At 37.9% G+C, this 17827-nt stretch overlaps 2 protein-coding genes across 6 annotated transcripts; both read right to left on the bottom strand.

Moving 5' to 3' along the window:
• LOC109711041 (kinesin-like protein KIN-14D) lies at window positions 240-9281 on the bottom strand. 5 transcript variants are annotated; one of them, XM_020233923.1, is made up of 22 exons: window positions 8811-9281; window positions 8555-8712; window positions 8287-8373; window positions 7857-8133; window positions 7152-7279; window positions 6961-7044; window positions 6761-6838; window positions 6573-6665; window positions 6433-6462; window positions 4301-5326; window positions 4148-4229; window positions 3941-4036; window positions 3653-3832; window positions 3413-3519; window positions 3100-3278; window positions 2738-2902; window positions 1969-2222; window positions 1705-1868; window positions 1260-1536; window positions 995-1133; window positions 745-842; window positions 240-577 (listed from the first exon to the last, which is right to left on the bottom strand). In XM_020233923.1, exons 1-22 carry the CDS (start codon window positions 8839-8841, stop codon window positions 510-512), a joined length of 3801 nt encoding a protein of 1266 aa, XP_020089512.1. In that variant the 5' UTR covers window positions 8842-9281; the 3' UTR covers window positions 240-509. The 5 variants fall into 5 exon arrangements, with proteins under 5 accessions (XP_020089512.1, XP_020089509.1, XP_020089508.1 ...); XM_020233920.1 differs by having other exon boundaries at window positions 995-1536; window positions 8811-8941; window positions 9071-9280; XM_020233919.1 differs by having other exon boundaries at window positions 995-1536; window positions 8811-9280.
• LOC109709922 (casein kinase 1-like protein HD16) lies at window positions 10890-16941 on the bottom strand. Its single transcript, XM_020232301.1, has 16 exons — window positions 16309-16941; window positions 15391-15525; window positions 15240-15313; window positions 15058-15127; window positions 14875-14930; window positions 14696-14767; window positions 14512-14606; window positions 14321-14387; window positions 14078-14207; window positions 13743-13961; window positions 13518-13660; window positions 12846-13020; window positions 12611-12701; window positions 12374-12531; window positions 11693-11881; window positions 10890-11413 (listed from the first exon to the last, which is right to left on the bottom strand). Exons 1-16 carry the CDS (start codon window positions 16606-16608, stop codon window positions 11354-11356), a joined length of 2034 nt encoding a protein of 677 aa, XP_020087890.1. The 5' UTR covers window positions 16609-16941; the 3' UTR covers window positions 10890-11353.

A 17827-nucleotide genomic window follows, 5' to 3' on the forward strand; every position in this document is an offset into this window, starting at 1 on the left:
TCTGCATCTGTAGATCGCATTGATATGATGAGATGTTAAGGACTGAGTTCTAGCAATTTGTATGAAGCAGCAAAATTAGAATCTGTTTCTGAATTGCATGTTGAGATGAGTGCAATATTCGCATTACAACTTTTGAAGATACTTATTCAAGGAAGTGTAGGACTAGTGTAAATCTACTTGTGACGATGTTATTCAAATGACAGATGCCTAATTATGATGAAATGTGTGCTTGTCTTGTATGTCATCGTAAATACAGAGATTTCTTATGCTGGCAAGAATATTACAATATCTTAATATGCGAGATAGAAGATCATTTTAATGATTGACAATTACAAAGAATTAGAAAAAATTTACATCCTACCAACAATACAACTCACCACTTTGCACCAAAGAAACAGAGGGCTGGTGATGAATATAATAGTTGCATCTGCCAGAGGAACCTGCTTATAGTTTCTGAGACTGTACAAAAGTAAACATACATGAAAAAGAAATCTCACAAAGTACTTGGTCTATTGCCATCTTTTTGGAGTCCGGGGTGAAGATACCGCTGCTTGGGTGGTTGTACTTCTCCTCAAACCTGGTATCGTAAGAGAATAGCAACATTGTTCAGTTCAGGACAAACATCTTGTTATTTTAATCTATCAAGGTTCCAACTTGATTTCTGTGGACATGGAAGTTAAACCACACGTTGAAGAATATCTAAATTTGCATTGAAATTTTTTTAATAATAAATAGCATGCATACTTGGAGATTTCAGAGCCTCTTTTGGTTTAGCTCGGAGTGAGGTTGTTTGTAATTTCTGGGAAGAAGATGGTCTAGGTATTCGTGTTGGAGCTTTACCCCTGCATGAATGAATTATTAGGAATTTAAGAAAAGGTTACACGAATTGTACTAGAGGACTGAAGCATAACTAAGGCATTACAAAAGAGTATCTTAGTACTTTTACAGACTGAATCATATATTCTAAAATGTTAAAGTAATAAGAGATACTCACGCTTTCTCTCTTGTGGCATCTGACGACTGCTCACTCTCCGGGAAGAGTGTAAACTCAACAACACTGCTTATCGAACCATCGGTCTCTGTTCCCATTGAAAGGCCACTGTCCGATATGTCACTTAACCGTTCCTCATAATCTGCATCACCAAGGCTCACAAAATCAAGCTCTATCGAACTCTGACCTGTCTCCCCTCCAGAAAGCTTTGACTGCCCAATCACAATTTCTTTCTGGTGCTTAAAATCATCGATTGACTGCAACGAACCTGCTTCAGAATGCCTGTCACTGTTATCCGAAAAGACATCGGTATCTGGAGCTGCTCTATTATTGGTTACTGTCCTTCCAATTGACGACTTTTGGTTTTGCGGTGCAGTGGAGCCAGATAGCAATGACACGCCAGGAGAGGAGGAGGAGTGCTTTAATAAGGCAGCGCCGTGCTTTTCAACCTTTAGTCGAGGGGAGTGGGTCTTAACATCTTTGAGCAATTGCAAATGCTCAATTTCCTCATCCTTTTTCGCAATTGTATCTTTGAGGAATGACACCTGCAATGTAGAAAAAAAGGGGAGAAAATGACCCCTTTTTGTCATAATCAAAGCGGTATTACGAAATAAAGAAGGTAATTATTCTATTACAGAAAAGGTCAGTAATTATTCTATTACAGAAAAGGTCAGTATTAGATAACTGAGATTAAAAGAGAGTCACTGATCCACCTGTTCCATTAGTTCTCTGACATCTTTGCCCTCTTTTTGGCTCCTTGCAACCCCTAACTCCACCCCAGATACCCTTTCAGCAAACTTCAAAGTGCTTAGACTCTCGGAATAAGATGAAGCATCCGGATTAATTTGCACGAACATTAATGTCTTTGCATGTCCACCTAGCATGATATTTAAAGAAAACTCTCAATTCCAGATAACAATGGTGGAAACTAAATGAAGTAAAAATGATACATTATAAGAAGAGGAAAGATGAATAACCTAAAGAACTTTGTAGGACTTGAGTAAGCTTGCTGTTCCTATATGGTACATGAGCATTCTTTTGTGATAATGCAAATATAACATCTCCAAGGGCAGATAAGGATTTGTTGATATGTTGTGCTTCTTTGAGCCGATCGCCGGTAACTTCAGAACGGTCAACCCTCTCGCTTCCTGCAAGATCTACCAGATGAAGTGAACCACGCAATGTGGCTCCAGTTTTGAGATCCAAGCCTCGAACATGAACTGTCACAATACTGCAATAGAGCTTAATGGTAAGGTGCATGAAAGGATTGTATAGAAAATGTAGGAAAGTATAGGGAAAATTACACTTCTATTTCTACAAATGCTAAGAATTATATATTGATCCCTCAAATGTCTATTAATATTTTCACATGTATATCCTCTCCATCAGTTAAGTGATGAATTTTTGACTATATTCTATTCAAATGGCCATTTTACCTTGGCATATTTTACCATTTTTCTGTTTTGCTGGTCGTCTCATCTGAACCACAAAACCTATATTTTTTCCCCTCCATTTCCCTTTAGAATATTTTATAACATTTTTTATAAAGGGTATAACTGTCATATTAATATCAAATGGTAAAATTCAGCAGTCAACTGACGAGGAAGGACTCGTGCAAAATTTTCAAGTTTAGAGGGGGATGTATATAAAAGAACAAATTTTAGAGGGACAAATGCATAATTCTCAAAATCTGGAGGTGTATGCATGCAAATCCTCTGAAGACATGGACATAATCAACAAGGAGACCTGTGAGATCTGCTACTTCTATCATTGAGAGCAGTGGCTCCGACAGCTCTATTTGCAAACCCTCTTTGCATCAATTCGATCACATCAGAGGTTGATTTTACAGGGTGCATACTTGCATCAGGTACAGCTAGTCCATCGGGTTGGGAAATATTCAAAATCCCAAGTGTGCGCAAGTTAAAGAAAAGACAATTTTGCTAAGATAATTTGACCTTCATCACTTGCAGAATCAAGCTAAGATAAAATGGAGAGAGCAATAAATTAAAATCAGGACAAAAAAAATTAATTGAAATCCGCATGACTATTGTACTGCATAGGATTGAGAGACTGGATGATAAATTGAAATGGTTAGCACGAAAGGATATTTCTTCTGAGAGCCGTCATTGATAAGAAGGTCGCGGACTTGCTCATTGTAAATTTCAACCATCTGAACACCAACTTCATACATAATTGTATCACCTCTATTCCGAGAAATATGGAAAAGGTCATTCAAAGCTCGATAGTTGACTCCCCACTCCTTCTCTGTCAAATTATTAGGCCCAGTCTGAAAAGTTGCCATTAGCCAAGTGCAATAAGTCGAATTGCAAGACAAATAGAATGAGAGAGAGGCTAGCCTGAAAAAGATTTGTCATGATTTAGAGAGGCCAAAGGTGACAAGAAAAAAAAAATGTTGCATACCATTGTGTAGGTTTTCCCAGATCCAGTTTGGCCATATGCAAAGATGCATACATTGTAGCCATCAAGAACAGATCTTATTAGTGGCTGAATATCCACGAAGACTTCCTCTATTTTCACAATAAGGAAAGACAAGTTAGATCAACAAAGAAATGCATGCTCTTCAGTCCAACTGAAACAAAAGAAGTTGATTGTAAGAGAGGAAAAGGATAAAGTATTATAATATTGATAATTAATTGGAACCTTGAGTAACCACAGGACCGAAGACTTTGTTGAAGGTAAACATCTTATGGCCATCTTTTCCCTGTTTGGAGGGATTTGCAAGAAGAATCTCACCATTCTGTCCAATATATTCAATTGTTGTTGATTTTCGGTTCTCTCCAGGAAGAAAAGGTCTTATACGACAGTAAACCCTAATATTTCCTAACATAGAACCATAAACATCAATTCAAGCAAGTATCAAGTGCCCACGAGTCAATAAATGATATAACATCCTATAATAAGTCGAGATTTTTTTATGTTGAAAGGTACCTTTTAATTCCTGAATCTCATTGTACAACTTCCTGTTTTCTGCAAGAGTTGCATGATAATTTTGTGCAGCATCTATCATTACTTTGAGCCTTTGACCTAGAAAAGCAGCAGGATATACTTACATGCCTTAGAGTCAGCACAAAGTATGAAAGATTGTTTTTTTAAATATTCAACATGCAAATGAAAACAATAAAAGTTTTGTTCTACCAAGGTTATTAATTTCTTCAGACCATCTGTTTTGAGTATTTAAGACTTCATGCCTGATTGACACAGAAGACAGCCTCAATTCCTGGTGCAAGAGAGCATTTTAGAGTCAAAGTACCTTTTCTATTTTTTTTTTTTCAAAATATTAAATCATACCTGTACATTTTGCAGTTGCACACCTGTAAACTTGCGGACGAGGGATTCTTTTTCGATATACTTTTTGAATTTTGATTCTGAAGATAACTCGAGTTCTTTTGTTCTCCTTCTCGACTCTTCTAACAAGTGCTCAACTTCCTTTATCCTCTTCTCTAGCTCCACTTTTGTTTCCTTAGCCTTGATTTCCAGTTGCTGGCATTGTTGCTCATGTAACTTCTTTGCTACTTCAATTTCTCGCTTGAGTTTTGAAATTATATTATCACTATTTTCCTTTTCCTTGCTGAGCCTTATAACATCTTCCTTTTTTGTTTCTAGTAGCTGACCTTGTTCTTCATAAGACTTCTTTAAATTTTCTAACTCTTGCTTTAGTTTTAAAATTATAAGATCACACTCTTCCTTCCCCTTCATTAATCTGGTTACTTGTTCTTCTCCATTCTTTAAAGTTTCTAACTCTTGCTTAAGTTTTGAAATTATAAGATCACTATCTTTTTTCTCCTTTGTTAGCCTGGTTACTTGTTCTTCCCCATTCTTTGAAGTTTCCAACTCTTGCTTTAATTTTGAAATTATAAGATCGCTATCTCCCTTCCCTTTCATTAACCTGGTTACCCGTTCTTCTCTGGTCTTTAAAGCTTCTAGCTCTTTCTTAAGGTTTGAAATTATAAGATCACTATCTCCCTTCTCCTTCATTAACCTGGTTACATGTTCTTCTCCGGTCTTTAAAGCTTCTAACTCTTTCTTAAGGTTTGAAATTATAAGATCACAGTCTCCCTTCTCCTTCATCCACCTGGATATCTGTTCTTCTCCGGTCTTTAAAGCTTCTAACTCTTTCTTAAGGTTTGAAATTATAAGATCACAATCTTCCTTCTCCTTCATCAACCTGGTTACCTGTTCTTCTCCGGTCTTTAAAGATTCTAGCTCTTTCTTAAGGTTTGAAATTATAAGATCACTATTTCCCTTCTCCTTTATTAACCTGGTCATTTCTTCTTCCCCAACCCTTTTCTTCTCATCAACCTTGTTTGTCTCAGTCTGCAACAAGAATTTAACTCATATAATATAGAATATCACAAAAAAAGGTACTATAATACTAATGGTGTAAGCTATTTAAAAAACATGCAGTGCGTGCACTCAATCGGGCCGATTGTAAGGGAAATGCATAGAGGAAGAAGGAAATATCTTAAGCAGCATGCTACATGACTACCTCATTAAACAATTTATTAAGATAGCTCCTCCATTCCTAAATCTCCTCATCCTTAACCAGGCAAAGAAAAAAAATGAAGGCCGAGGTAATTTAAAATGAAATTGAAATTAAGGATTAGTAAGAAATCACATGATTCACTTTTACTAGGAGGAAAGTCAAATTTTAAAGAGGGTTTTACTCAAAAAAAAAAAAGTGACCAAGAACTGTGAAAAATATAAAACAACCGTTGTACTCTAAAAGTTTAAGCTGTTAGAAAACGGTGTTTAAATATTTTTATATTTAACACTCTCTCTCACGTCTGGGCTCGAGACTTTTTCTAGACCCATGACGTGAACTTGAATTAAATGGGAGGAAATTAATAATGCTAAGAGCCTGGCATGACTCAAACTCAGGACCTCCTACTTTGATACCATATGAAATATATGAAATAACTGTTGTACTCTAAAAGCTTAAGCTTTGTAGATAATATTGTGTAACTTGCAACTTTGTAGATAATATTGTTGTATAAATAACGAATTGGTCTGTATAGATAATGTGGAATGACCATTTAAACAATCTGAGAATTCAAATGTTGTATAATATAAATTTGGTCTTTGGAGCTAAGATGAATTCCTTCATCCAACTGCTACCCTATGAGGCGTGAAGAATTTATTACGAAGTAAATGTAATCTATAAACACAGCATTGTGGTGTTTTCCCCTATGATGCTTCATTTCTAGGACAACAGGCACTTGCAAGCATAAGAAATGTACTCGCAATAAATGTAGAAATGAGATAAAGAAACTTAAATAAAGCAATGCATTGGTAGATAGAAAACTGTAACTTCAATCAAGCATGAAAAAAAATAAATAGAAAGGAGGAGGAAACCTAAATGAAAAGTTATGAACAGTAAACAATTTACAACCATATAACAGGTTGTCAGTTAAGAAATAGACCTTTATCTGCTGCAGATGGTTTGCAACAATCTGAAGGGAAAAAACAAGGTCATTGTATATCAGCAGAAGCGCACTAGCGATTGGAAATTCTACAGTATTTTAACCCTACATAATATTATTACTACCCACATACTAAATACCTGAGTCTGTTCACTTGTCCCACTCGCTAGTGTCTCGAGCACTCTGATCCTTGATTGGTACTTCTCTTCACGCGCTTTGATAAGATTATTTTGCTGCAGACAAGTGAGAGGGTCATAATAAATGAAACTCCAAGTCCCCAACTTAAAAAAAAAAAAAAAAAATTAAACACAAAAAAATCAGAACTAACATTTCGTATGTGTTCCGCCTGAGTTGAAATACGTCGTTCGATCTCCTGTATGACCTTTCTCAACAAGCAAGCTACACGCTAGGGAAAAAGAATCGATAGCATGATAATGTTAAAACAATTAAAGAAAATTAAAATTAAAAATTATTCAAGTAATTAGATGGATATGAACAAACTAACTGCATTGATTTTCAGTAGCCTACATAAGGTATTTCCCCACTCTTCCTCTCAATGCTTTCATCAAGAATCCCATTCACGACGCTTAGAAGTGACTGGGTCGGGGCATTCTGCAGCAAGAGCTTTTGTAAATAAAAGGAATATGTAATTTAGTTCTAGAAGTGTAAAACCAACTATACTCTTTTAGGTTTAGTCAGATTGCTAATACAGATCTTACATCTAAGCTATTTGATTTCATCATTTCTGAAATCTTAGCTGCAGGGAGGTCAGAATAGCCCCCCTGTTTGAGTTGGAAAACCTCATGGAACTTATGTCCCGCATAACGCGATAGAGGAGTTGACGGTTCTGCAAGTGAGAAAGGAAAAAAAAAAAGAAAAAGATTTAGCTGATTCTAGAATTCCGGTAAATTTTCCAGTATCTCATTAGTGGGCAATACTTCCAAAGATAATTTATCTGGCATTATAAAGAATAAAACCAAACACTGTTGCACAATTGCGACTGTTGATGATAGTAAATTAACAGCGATGCTAAGCTGCTTAACATGTGGAATGTGAAACTGAATTCACTGGTGTGGAAAAAAGAGGTTGTATCTGACAAATTAGGCCTCAAGATAGCTGCGCATGTGGATAAGAGGGTACAAAACTAATCTTAAGTTTACTAGTCTATGTAAAAATTTTAGGATTCTTATTTAACTTTTGTGAAGTAATGAAAGAGACAGAGAGAGTATTAAACGCAACAGCGCCATAACAGGACTATTGAGACTACCACATAAAAGCGTGAAATTTAATGCTACACAGATAAAAACAGGAATTAAAAACAAAAGATTACTACTAAGATGTCTCAAGTCATCACAACAGCAAGAGTAAAGTTACAAGTTATACTGCAATAGATAGCTTAGAGCCATAATTGTCGATCGCCATACCTGACATTACGGGGCTTCGAAGCACTCGTTGGAGTTTCGATTCCATCATGCTCTGCTTCCTCTCCTCTCCCAGTCCCTCACCGTTCTGCGCCCCTCGAGAATTTTCCATTCTTAAAACATCCACGGCCTCCAACCTACTGTTCTCTAGAAGCTTCCACCTCCTCATCGCTTCACTCTCGCCCTTTGCTGATGAGTTAGGAAACCTATCCTCTCCGACATGAGAGCTCGACCGGTCTCTAAGAGAAAGAAGGCAAATAACTACAGCAGAGATGGGTCCCTATATCAATTTTCAGAATAACTCGAAGCATCAGCTTAAAACGGAAAAGCAGCTTCTCTAATTCAGCAAACTCATTCACGCAAACACGAGAACACAAATGTAATAATTCACTTTGCTATCCAAAAACAGGAAAAATATATGGTAAAATTATACCTGTTCTAGGTCCGAGCTTTTGAAACCGTGCAGACCCATCCGTTCTATCGCCGAGAGAAACTTCTTTACATTATCAACACCGCGAGCCTGCGAGGGATTTTTCTAACACAGTGAGAAGAGAATCCTATAATCTAGCAATAATATGAGGCAAGCAATTATTAATTTTGCTTCGACAAGTAAATGAACATCTTCTGAATAATCGAATCCTATGATCTAGCAATAATATAAAGTGAGCAATTATATATTTTTTTGCTCCGTGTAAACGAACCTCTTCTACATATCTAGGAAACAGCCTCCTAAGAATTGCACATAACACTGCGCCGTCGATCAACCGCGCCCTCAGCTCCTCTTCGGATGCGTTCGGAGACAATTTGAAGTCCGAGAACAAACCGTTGAGCCATTCCACGACCTCCGATCGCCTCTTTGCTGATTGAATCAAATTGAACTCAATCTGATCCAGGCTAACACAGCAACGAAAAAGTAGCAAAAATTTACGAAAATTTTGAAGCAACACAATTGCGTACCCATTTCGGCGTCGGAGCTGGCGCTCGCCATGCCGAAGCCTCTCGGAACTAACTAACAAGCTAAAACACACTTGTACGAGGTGTGAAACCTCCTAAATTGTTAAGAAACTTCGAGCTCCAACTTCGATGAGCTAATATACGTGCAAAAAAGGCGATTTCAATACAACGAAAGCTGAATCAGATCAAATTTTCTTAGTCTTAATTGGGAAAAAAAAGAAGAAAAACAAAAACTCAAAAGATCGAGGAAACAAGAAAACTACTGCGCGTGAAAACGGATTGAGATCGGAGAGAAAAATTTTGGCGATTTTCGATTCGATTAAGGGAGATTAACGAAGGGGAAGGGGAAGGGGAAGGGGAGAGGGAGAGGGAGAGGCGGGGAGAGAAGGGAGGAGGCGATCGAGACGCGCCGGGTTCTTCTCGGAACCGACCTTTTTTTTATTTGTTTATTAAAGTTTTTAAAAAAAGATAATAATTTTGAGTTACTTATTTATTTATTTATTTGTTTTTTTTTTTTTTTCCCGTAGTGGTGCTATATTTAGGTGATCGAAATGTACACCGAAGGAGAAGAGGAAGACGAGGAGAGCGAAATGAGAGCGCAGGTGCTGCTGCTGCTTCTTCATTCTTTCTTTCCGTCAAAGTTTTCCGTTTGAATCGACGGCGTTAGTTTCGCAACGGCCGGGGGAGGTGGTTTCCGAGAATGCCCTCGCTCCAGGTGGTCTAATAATAAATAAAATCACTATATAGTAAAAATCAAGAATTTGTTAAATTTAATAACATATTTTCTTTTTTGGGGTTAGAAGCTTTCGATTGACATAGTCAAGTTCACTAAAATTTACTAGGAATTTTAATTTAATAAAAATTAATTTTGGGTCAACTTCGAAAATGGCTGCAGAGGAGGGGTCTTAGATGCATAATTTTTTTTTTTTTTTTTTTTCTTGTTGAGGAATGAGGAGGGGCCAAAACAGTAAATTAAAAGGAAAGGGCGTCGCAAGATGTAATAGTGTGAAGGTGTCGTGGATGGCACGTTCGGACGTAACGGCGGGTGCCGTTGAACGGCATTTCCATGCATTCCCGCCCATGAATACACAACGTCGCCCCGCACGTCTTTTTCGGGCTCCGTTTTATCGAACCCGAGTTTTCAGATCCGACCCGGTCAGGATCCGGACCCGGTCAAGTTGGGGCCGATTTTAGTTTGCGATGTTTGCGGCGTTACGTATCCGTAATAAACGAGATAGGCTCAATTAATATAATCTTCTAGTGTTGCGCAATATCATAAAAAAGAGAAAAACAGGGGCCATTTTGATGTATGGTGTACCAATCTCCAACTTAGTAACACAACATATATACCCACCATCAAGCAGATGTTCTAGTCCACTGCTTTACTTATGATTTATAATATGATAGTGCTTTTAGAGCAGCTTCTGTGCTTCAAAACGTAGTCATTTCTCTAACAACAAATTAAAAAAAAAAAATACTCGGAAGATATGAAAAGCAGAAGCAATTGACATATAATAAGGTTATTAGGTTTTCTTTCTTTCATACAACTTTACAGACATAGCTAATCTACTAGTCCAAAAAGGGTCCATAATTTAGATTAGGAGAATATTTAAGAGCAGGGATTAGGTATTTATGTAGCATATCCGATAAAGAAGATCAAAGCAAACGCGCATGATGCAATAGGAGGTGTGGACAACATAACACTGGTGAAGTACTAGCGGAGATAGGTACTATCAAAAAATATATAAATTATCTAACTTTTTATCCCTTAAAACTATACTGGTACTACCACCAACTAGTAAACTTAGACATCTACGGACTAAACATTTATGCTATACACTATTCGTCTATTCACATATTATAAATAAATACTCCAGCTCAGTACATACCTCTAAATAAATATAAAGCATTCGTTCAGTGTTGTTCGATAAATACGAACTTTGGTCGCTCAAAATCAGAAATATCAGAATAATACGAGATTGACCCTCTTTAAGGTTTGCTGGATCTTATACTATTATTAGGTCCAAAAAGAGAGAAACACCGTTCGCATTTGCGGCACCCTGTTTAAGAGCCACTCTTTCGTTAAGGAGGTAATAAATTTCGTCCCTTCAACTTGCTAATCAGTTAATTTTTCACAATCTAACATATTATGAAACACAGATTCCGAATGAACTGCAAGTAGCTAAAACAGAAATCACGAACAACTCTGCCAACACATCCAACAGTGCAATTGGCAGAGTGCGCATCGACAACATCTTATCTCCATTAGTATAAACCTCTTGAAGCAGTCAAGGCTACGATCCATTAACTGCTACTCGATCAACAGAACTCAAAATCTACTGTACAAACACAAATAATTAATAATGCCCGTTTGATACCTCATGCAAAGGCATCCTTAGAAATTGACAGTGATGCTGTACCGGTTGTTAGCTGTAGATGACATGTTAAAACCTTCACAATTACCAAAATATTGCCCATTAGCTATAGATGGCCCTTTGATGAAAGAGTCAACCCAACTGTTTGGTCCAGATCCAAGAGTAGCTACTTCAAGAAACTGTTCTGCCATAACAAACTGATGCAATGTAGAGATTCTTCGCCCATTTTTCCTGCAAAGTAAACAGCTTTGTGAGTTGTTATGACTCTGTAAGCATCAAAGTCAACACCTGTTTGGCCCAGCTTGAGCATCTTACTACTGTTTGTGTAAATTTTTTCATTTTAAAGTTTCCAACAGCTACCAGTAGCAGCAGGATGCAGAAACTTCAAATTGAAGCTTCTGCTTTTGTGGGCCCATGAGCTCTTTTTGGCTTCCCGCCATTGCCAAAAGCTCCATACTTTTGGTGCAGGAATAAACAGCACCCAAAGAGATGACAAAAACATGATCTCACCTTAACATGTTGACTGGGAAAAGCAGATGTTCTAAGCGTCTCCTGTGTTTCATCAAGAGGTTTTCTTCTGGGTACACTCAAAACAAAGGCCGCCTGGTCAACTGTTGCAGCTGTTGCCGTTATGCGGTAACCACCATCCCACCTTCGATGAATACCCTCCGAGGGGTACAAGAAGTCAAGCTCCACCACCTGGAAAAGTAAATCACCATTTATGTAACAAGATGATTTGCAAGGACACGATGAAAAAGCCCCCGATTGCAAAAATTAAATTCAGATGATACCATCATCAAAACCTCAGTAATCAACGAGAAGAAGTACTAGAAACGGCTAAAAGTGTGCATATCTTACTGAACTATTGCATATTTTGAAATGGGTGTATTTTGATTTTACGACCTCGCCTATCAATTACTTTCGAGAATCGAAAGCTCCATAATGTTCTTTTAGAACTTACTGATTTCCCTTAAAAAGTCAATATATTTGATCAAGTAATATATTCTTTTAGGTTACAAATATTCTGTTATAAAAAGTTGAAAATACTGTTAAGTTCTGGCATTTAGTTCAATCAAATATCAGTAAGGTTAGACACTAAAAATCAAACATTTTAAAGTTCAGATACCCATTTCACAATTGGACAATAGTACGGGTAAGGTCTGTGCATCTTTAACAAGTACCAAAATATACCTGGTCTGAAAAACCAGCATTTCTGGACATGACAACCGCCCATCTGCTTCCGGCAGTAGCCATGGCAGTTACATAGAAGCCCTCCTTCCATTTTTTGTTTATCCACTTGTAGGGAAATGAGTCGCTAACTTTATAAGACTGCTGCGCATACTGTGTACCTAAATAAAATAATATCAAAAGTTAAAAGTGATGTGCACAAACTTAAAGCATTTTTTCTAAAAAAAATATTAAAGTTACCTTTAGACATTACTACAAATGAGCTGCCATTGTTCGCCCCTGCTAGTGCACTAATATAATAACTTTTCTCCCATTGCTCCATTATCCATTCCTTTACACATTGAAAAAAAAGGGAAAGTAAGTATACAGAAAACTTGGTATGTATATAAGTTCTGTGATGGTAGTATTTTGGATCTGACAAAATGCGAAGTATACAAGAAAAGGAAAAAAGACACGACACAGGTCAAGTATTCACCTTATGAAGAAAGAACTGAGAGAGTTCATAAACTTGAGCATTATAACCAGTGCCAGCATCCATAATTAAAGCCCACAGATTTGAGCAAGAAGCGACTGCACTAATATACAAACCATCTTGGTTTCCTTTCTCAATATGCTGTGCCAACCTCGCGTCTGCAACATTGTAGTGGTACCTGCAAAACCAATTAAAGATAAACCATGTTCAGTGTTTTTTTTTTATTCTCAAGTAAATTATACCCTCGGAAGAAGTACGATGAGCTGCCTCAACCTAAATTTTCAGTATTTATCTGCTTGGACACAATATGCAGCAATCTCCCAGGAGGAAAGTCTGAATTGTGATCAAAATTGGCTAGTATCTGGCACCTTTCTTTCTTCATTCAACATATTGAGAAAGGAGAAGATTACTGATACAAAGAAATCATTTCTCTAAACAACTTGTAAGATTTAGATCCAAATCAGACCCAATTCTTATCAAATTTGACAAAAGTTGAGGTCATGGCAATTTCGGATAAAGAGGCTGGATCTAATGCAAATAAAGTTGACTGAGTCAAGTTGTAATCTAGGTCAGGAGAAGAAAGTCAAAAGGAACTGAACATGCCAATTTGATATTTCTATGGGTCAATCTCTTTCCTCCATCTTAACAAGCACATTAACTGCATAGGAAACTCACCTTTGCTTCATAGGCCGCCTAGCATTATAAACACTCATCCACTGGGTTGCAGGCATTCCCATTCGGACTTTCTTTTTTGGTTGCTCGTCATCCTCCTCTTCCATAAATAATCTGCCTCTCTTTTGACCAACCTGATAGATGAGCTATATAACATTTGGCAAGAAATTAGAAATTAGATAAATAATACATCAAGGAATAACGAGAGAGAAGTGAACATTAATTTACCTTCTGAGCACCATCTGTTTTAATTGGCCTAATATCTGGATTGGGACCTACGATGCCATCAAAGAGGGAGATGCACTTCGCATAGTTGGGTTCTTCATCAAACTTCAAATTGACCACATATTCAACAAATTGTCTAAATGGTTGAGGGCAAAAGGAACACAGAGACTCCGGAGATGTTGCCATCTTCTTCTTGCAGACAAGGAACCCTTTATTCTCGCCCTTAAAAGCAAGAAAAGAGAACCATATATCAAAATATTTAAAAGAAAGATGGTATCGTAATTTGCACTAAAATTCCAAAGGAATGAAAAAAAAAAAAAAAAAAAAAAAAAACCAACCTGGTAACCTTGCCAAGGTAGACGACCTCGGAGAAGAAAAATAAGCGTATATGCAAGTGACTCCAAATCATCTCGCCTGCTTCCAGTTCGACCCAAATGAGCATGGGCGCTTGCATATCGCACAGTTCCCCTGCATTTAGTGCACAGCTTTTTATAACCCCAAAGGAGAAGGAGAAATAAGGTGGTGAAACATAAAGGTTACTGTTAGAACCATAATTTGAACAATTGATTTCACCACGTCACCTGAAAACATCTGGCCTTTGGTCATATTCAACATGTTGCCCTGTTGTACTGTCCTTCCACTTAGTGGCTGATACAAGTTGGAAAATAACAAATAAGACATTTTCGATGGTGCATAAACCTTAGAAGTTATGTAACACTGCATATCAAAATTACACATCATAACAAAATGTTACACAATACCCATTACTTACCTAATCCAAGATCGACGAGAAAAAGATTTTTCTCTTCAGGAGTCCCTGGTGGGCCGAGTAGGAAATTCTCTGGTTTCACATCTCCATGCACATATCTGTCATACAGCACTTACATGTTAATAACACCAGAAATCTCCTAAAAAATGCTAAAGCAGTATAATCAATCAAACAATAATGGTCCTACCCCTTAGAGTGCATCTTCTCCAATATAGAAATTGCCTCAATGGCGATACATGCAACCATTTCAGTAGACATTCTGTAGAAAGTCGTAAAGAGAGAGGAAAAAAAAAAGGAAAAATCTCAGTCAACTTCATATAGAAGAAGCAAGAAAATGAAAAAACAACAGAATACTAGAATACTCACGTATGGGAATTATTGTTCCAGACATCCCATAGACTAGGACCCAGCATATCCATAACCTACAGAACGTCATTGCATCATTTATTAAACAACTAAAAAATTGACTTCATAAGAAATTGTTTATTCGAGAATATAGCGTATCAGTGAAACCAGAAAAGAAGAATCACAGCGAATAAGATTCATTACCATGACATAATAGTCACCCTGTCGTCCTTTGTAATGGACACGAGGAACTCCATGGATGCCACCAAGCGTACTGCAAAGTTAAAAATATGCAAGCACAACAAAGTTCAAATGAACCTACGAGCTAAATAATAAAAATAGATGAGGAAGTAAGAGGAGAGGAAACAAGGAAGGGGAGAACTCACTTGTAAACCTGCCATTCGTAAGGAGGTCCGTAGTTACATCCTTTGCTGCTTCGATGTTCAAATTTGAGAGCCATCTGAAAAATATAAATGCATGTTAGTTCAATTTACATTAATCATGAAGGATCTGGCCACAGGGAGTGAAAAAGAATACCTCTAAAGCATTGGAGCCAGCAGCGCGATCATTCGAATTGGGAGGGGACATACGGCGACCGACATAAACTTGTCCGAATCCTCCCTTTCCAAGCTTCCTTTCAATTTTATATGTAGGGGAATTGCCGATCTGGACCTGTGACAAAGAAACCAAGTGATGAACAAATTGCACAAGATTACAATATACGAAGTCCTTGGAAAGTTCTTATGTGCTACGTAGTAAAAAGTACTATGTAGTTAATCTTTTAATCACCGGATTCTACTCAAGAGTTGCTAATTTTAGCCATAAAAGGTTAACAGTTAGAAAACATTGAAGCTCTTCATTCATGAGCAGTCTCTCTTGAAGCATGTCTAGCCGTGCCTTTTGGAGGAGCTTTTTCTACACCAGGAAGCTGAAGCTTCTAGAAACCAAGGAGCTTAGCTTAGAAGAATTTTTCAAACTTTTGTTGCAGGGGAAAGCTCGAATGATGGAGCCAATGATAAACTTGCACTTTCTACTACTTCCAAATTTATAAACTTTCATGAAGAAGGTGTCACTGCTTTCCGAAAAAGCACTCATGCAGAAGCTCAGCAGGGCCAGAGAGGCCCTTACTTCTCTGCAGCACTACTGCTGGGGGGCAATCTGAGTTGTCTACTGCGATATGCTAGCCCCTTCCCAACCTTCAACAACAAAAATGCTCCAAGGAACCATTTTGGGACTCAAGCATCATGCTAAACTCTACACACATGCTAACAACCTTTTCATTCATATATCACTAAAACATAAATTCTTTATAAGCTAATACTGATCATCGATTTACTTAAAAAAAAAAAAAGATCCAAAAATAATTAGAAATTCGCAGGTGAATACTACCAAATTGCTCATCAATTTCATGGCGACATATCCTACAAATTCGTTCAATATAAGAAGGTAACGAACCTTTTCGGGGAGCGGCGCGGTGCTCCCCTCGTCCTCCGCGCCGGGGAGCTTGTCGGCGCTCCGCGCCCCGCTATCGAACTCATCCATCCTCCTCTCCCCGACCCCTTCCCCCTCCTTGTTCTCCTCTCCCCCGACCTCGTCCCCGCCCTCGGCGAGCTCGATCTCCTCCTTCCTCTCGAGCGACCTCGTCACAGCCGCCGCCGCGGCCCTGCGCCTCCTGGTGTTGCTCGGCCGCTCCGCCTGGACGATCGGGTTCGGCTGCGCCCGGCCGCGCCGCGCGTCACCGCGAAGCTGCGGCATCGCTCACCCACCATCAAGCTCCATCTCCTCCACCAAAACCCTAGACTCCTCGGCGATCGCCAGTCAATCCCCGGGAATAAGCGGCGTGGAGACGGCCGAAGAGGGGGTCGGAGATCGGGGAAGAGGAGGTAGGCTAGGGTTTAAGAGGGAGAGGAGAATCGTGGCGGAGAGAGACGATCGGAGTTTGAACGAGTTCTTCGTTAACAGGGACGACAGCGGAGTGTGGAAGAGGACGAAGACGCGGATGAAATCTGCGAGAGATTCCAAGTTTAGTATAGTTTAGGGTATTTCTTTGCGAGATCAAATTACACTCCGCCTGGTTTTGAATTTGCAAATCGAATTTTATTTGCTTTGGGGTCAAATGTACGGATAGCCCCTGTTCTGCACAAATATTGCATCTTGGTCCAGCATTAATTCACGAGAGCAAATGGGGATGTAAATCTTATATTCTTCTCTCACCAACTATTCATCTTTTCACACTAATCATATACCAACTTTACTTTTCTAACACTTAAAATCTATTGGATATGAAATTTACATCTAACTTTAAAATGTGCACGTAATTTTTCTCAATCTGTAATGACTAAAGGAACCTGTATATGTTATGTATATTACAAGTTAAAACATTCTCCTCTTTTCCCCCGGTCTACTGAAAAAATATAGATTTTTTTATTTTCACTATATATATATATATATATATATATATAGAGAGAGAGAGAGAGAGAGAGAGAGAGAGAGTGAGGCTACTATGCTATCGAAAGTACGGAGCCTTCCGTGCTTCCAGCTCGTTTTCGATGTTGCGACTTTCGAATCGTCGATTGGCTCCGTTAAACTTGATCTAGAGTATTTGGAGTACCTAGAAAATAAATTTTATTATTTTTCAATATCATTTGCCTAGTGATTGAATGGGCTCAAAATCAACAAATTTCAATGGCCGTAGTGAGCCGTTTGCAAGTTTAACGGTGTAGAAATATCCAAATCACGTGAAATTTTGATAGAAAATTCTTTATACTATATAAAACAAGATCAATATCNTTTTTATATATATATATATATATATATATATATATATATATATATATATTTGCATGAGAGTATAATATAATATAATAATTATTATTTGACCTCTGTCACCGGTAAAGATAGGACTTTTCCAAGTCAAAAGGATTACAACGTTATAGCGTACAATAAAACAATCACGAAAATAAAGAAAAAGAAA

Source organism: Ananas comosus, linkage group 5, assembly GCF_001540865.1.
Source record: "Ananas comosus cultivar F153 linkage group 5, ASM154086v1, whole genome shotgun sequence".
Lineage (NCBI taxonomy): Eukaryota > Viridiplantae > Streptophyta > Magnoliopsida > Poales > Bromeliaceae > Ananas > Ananas comosus.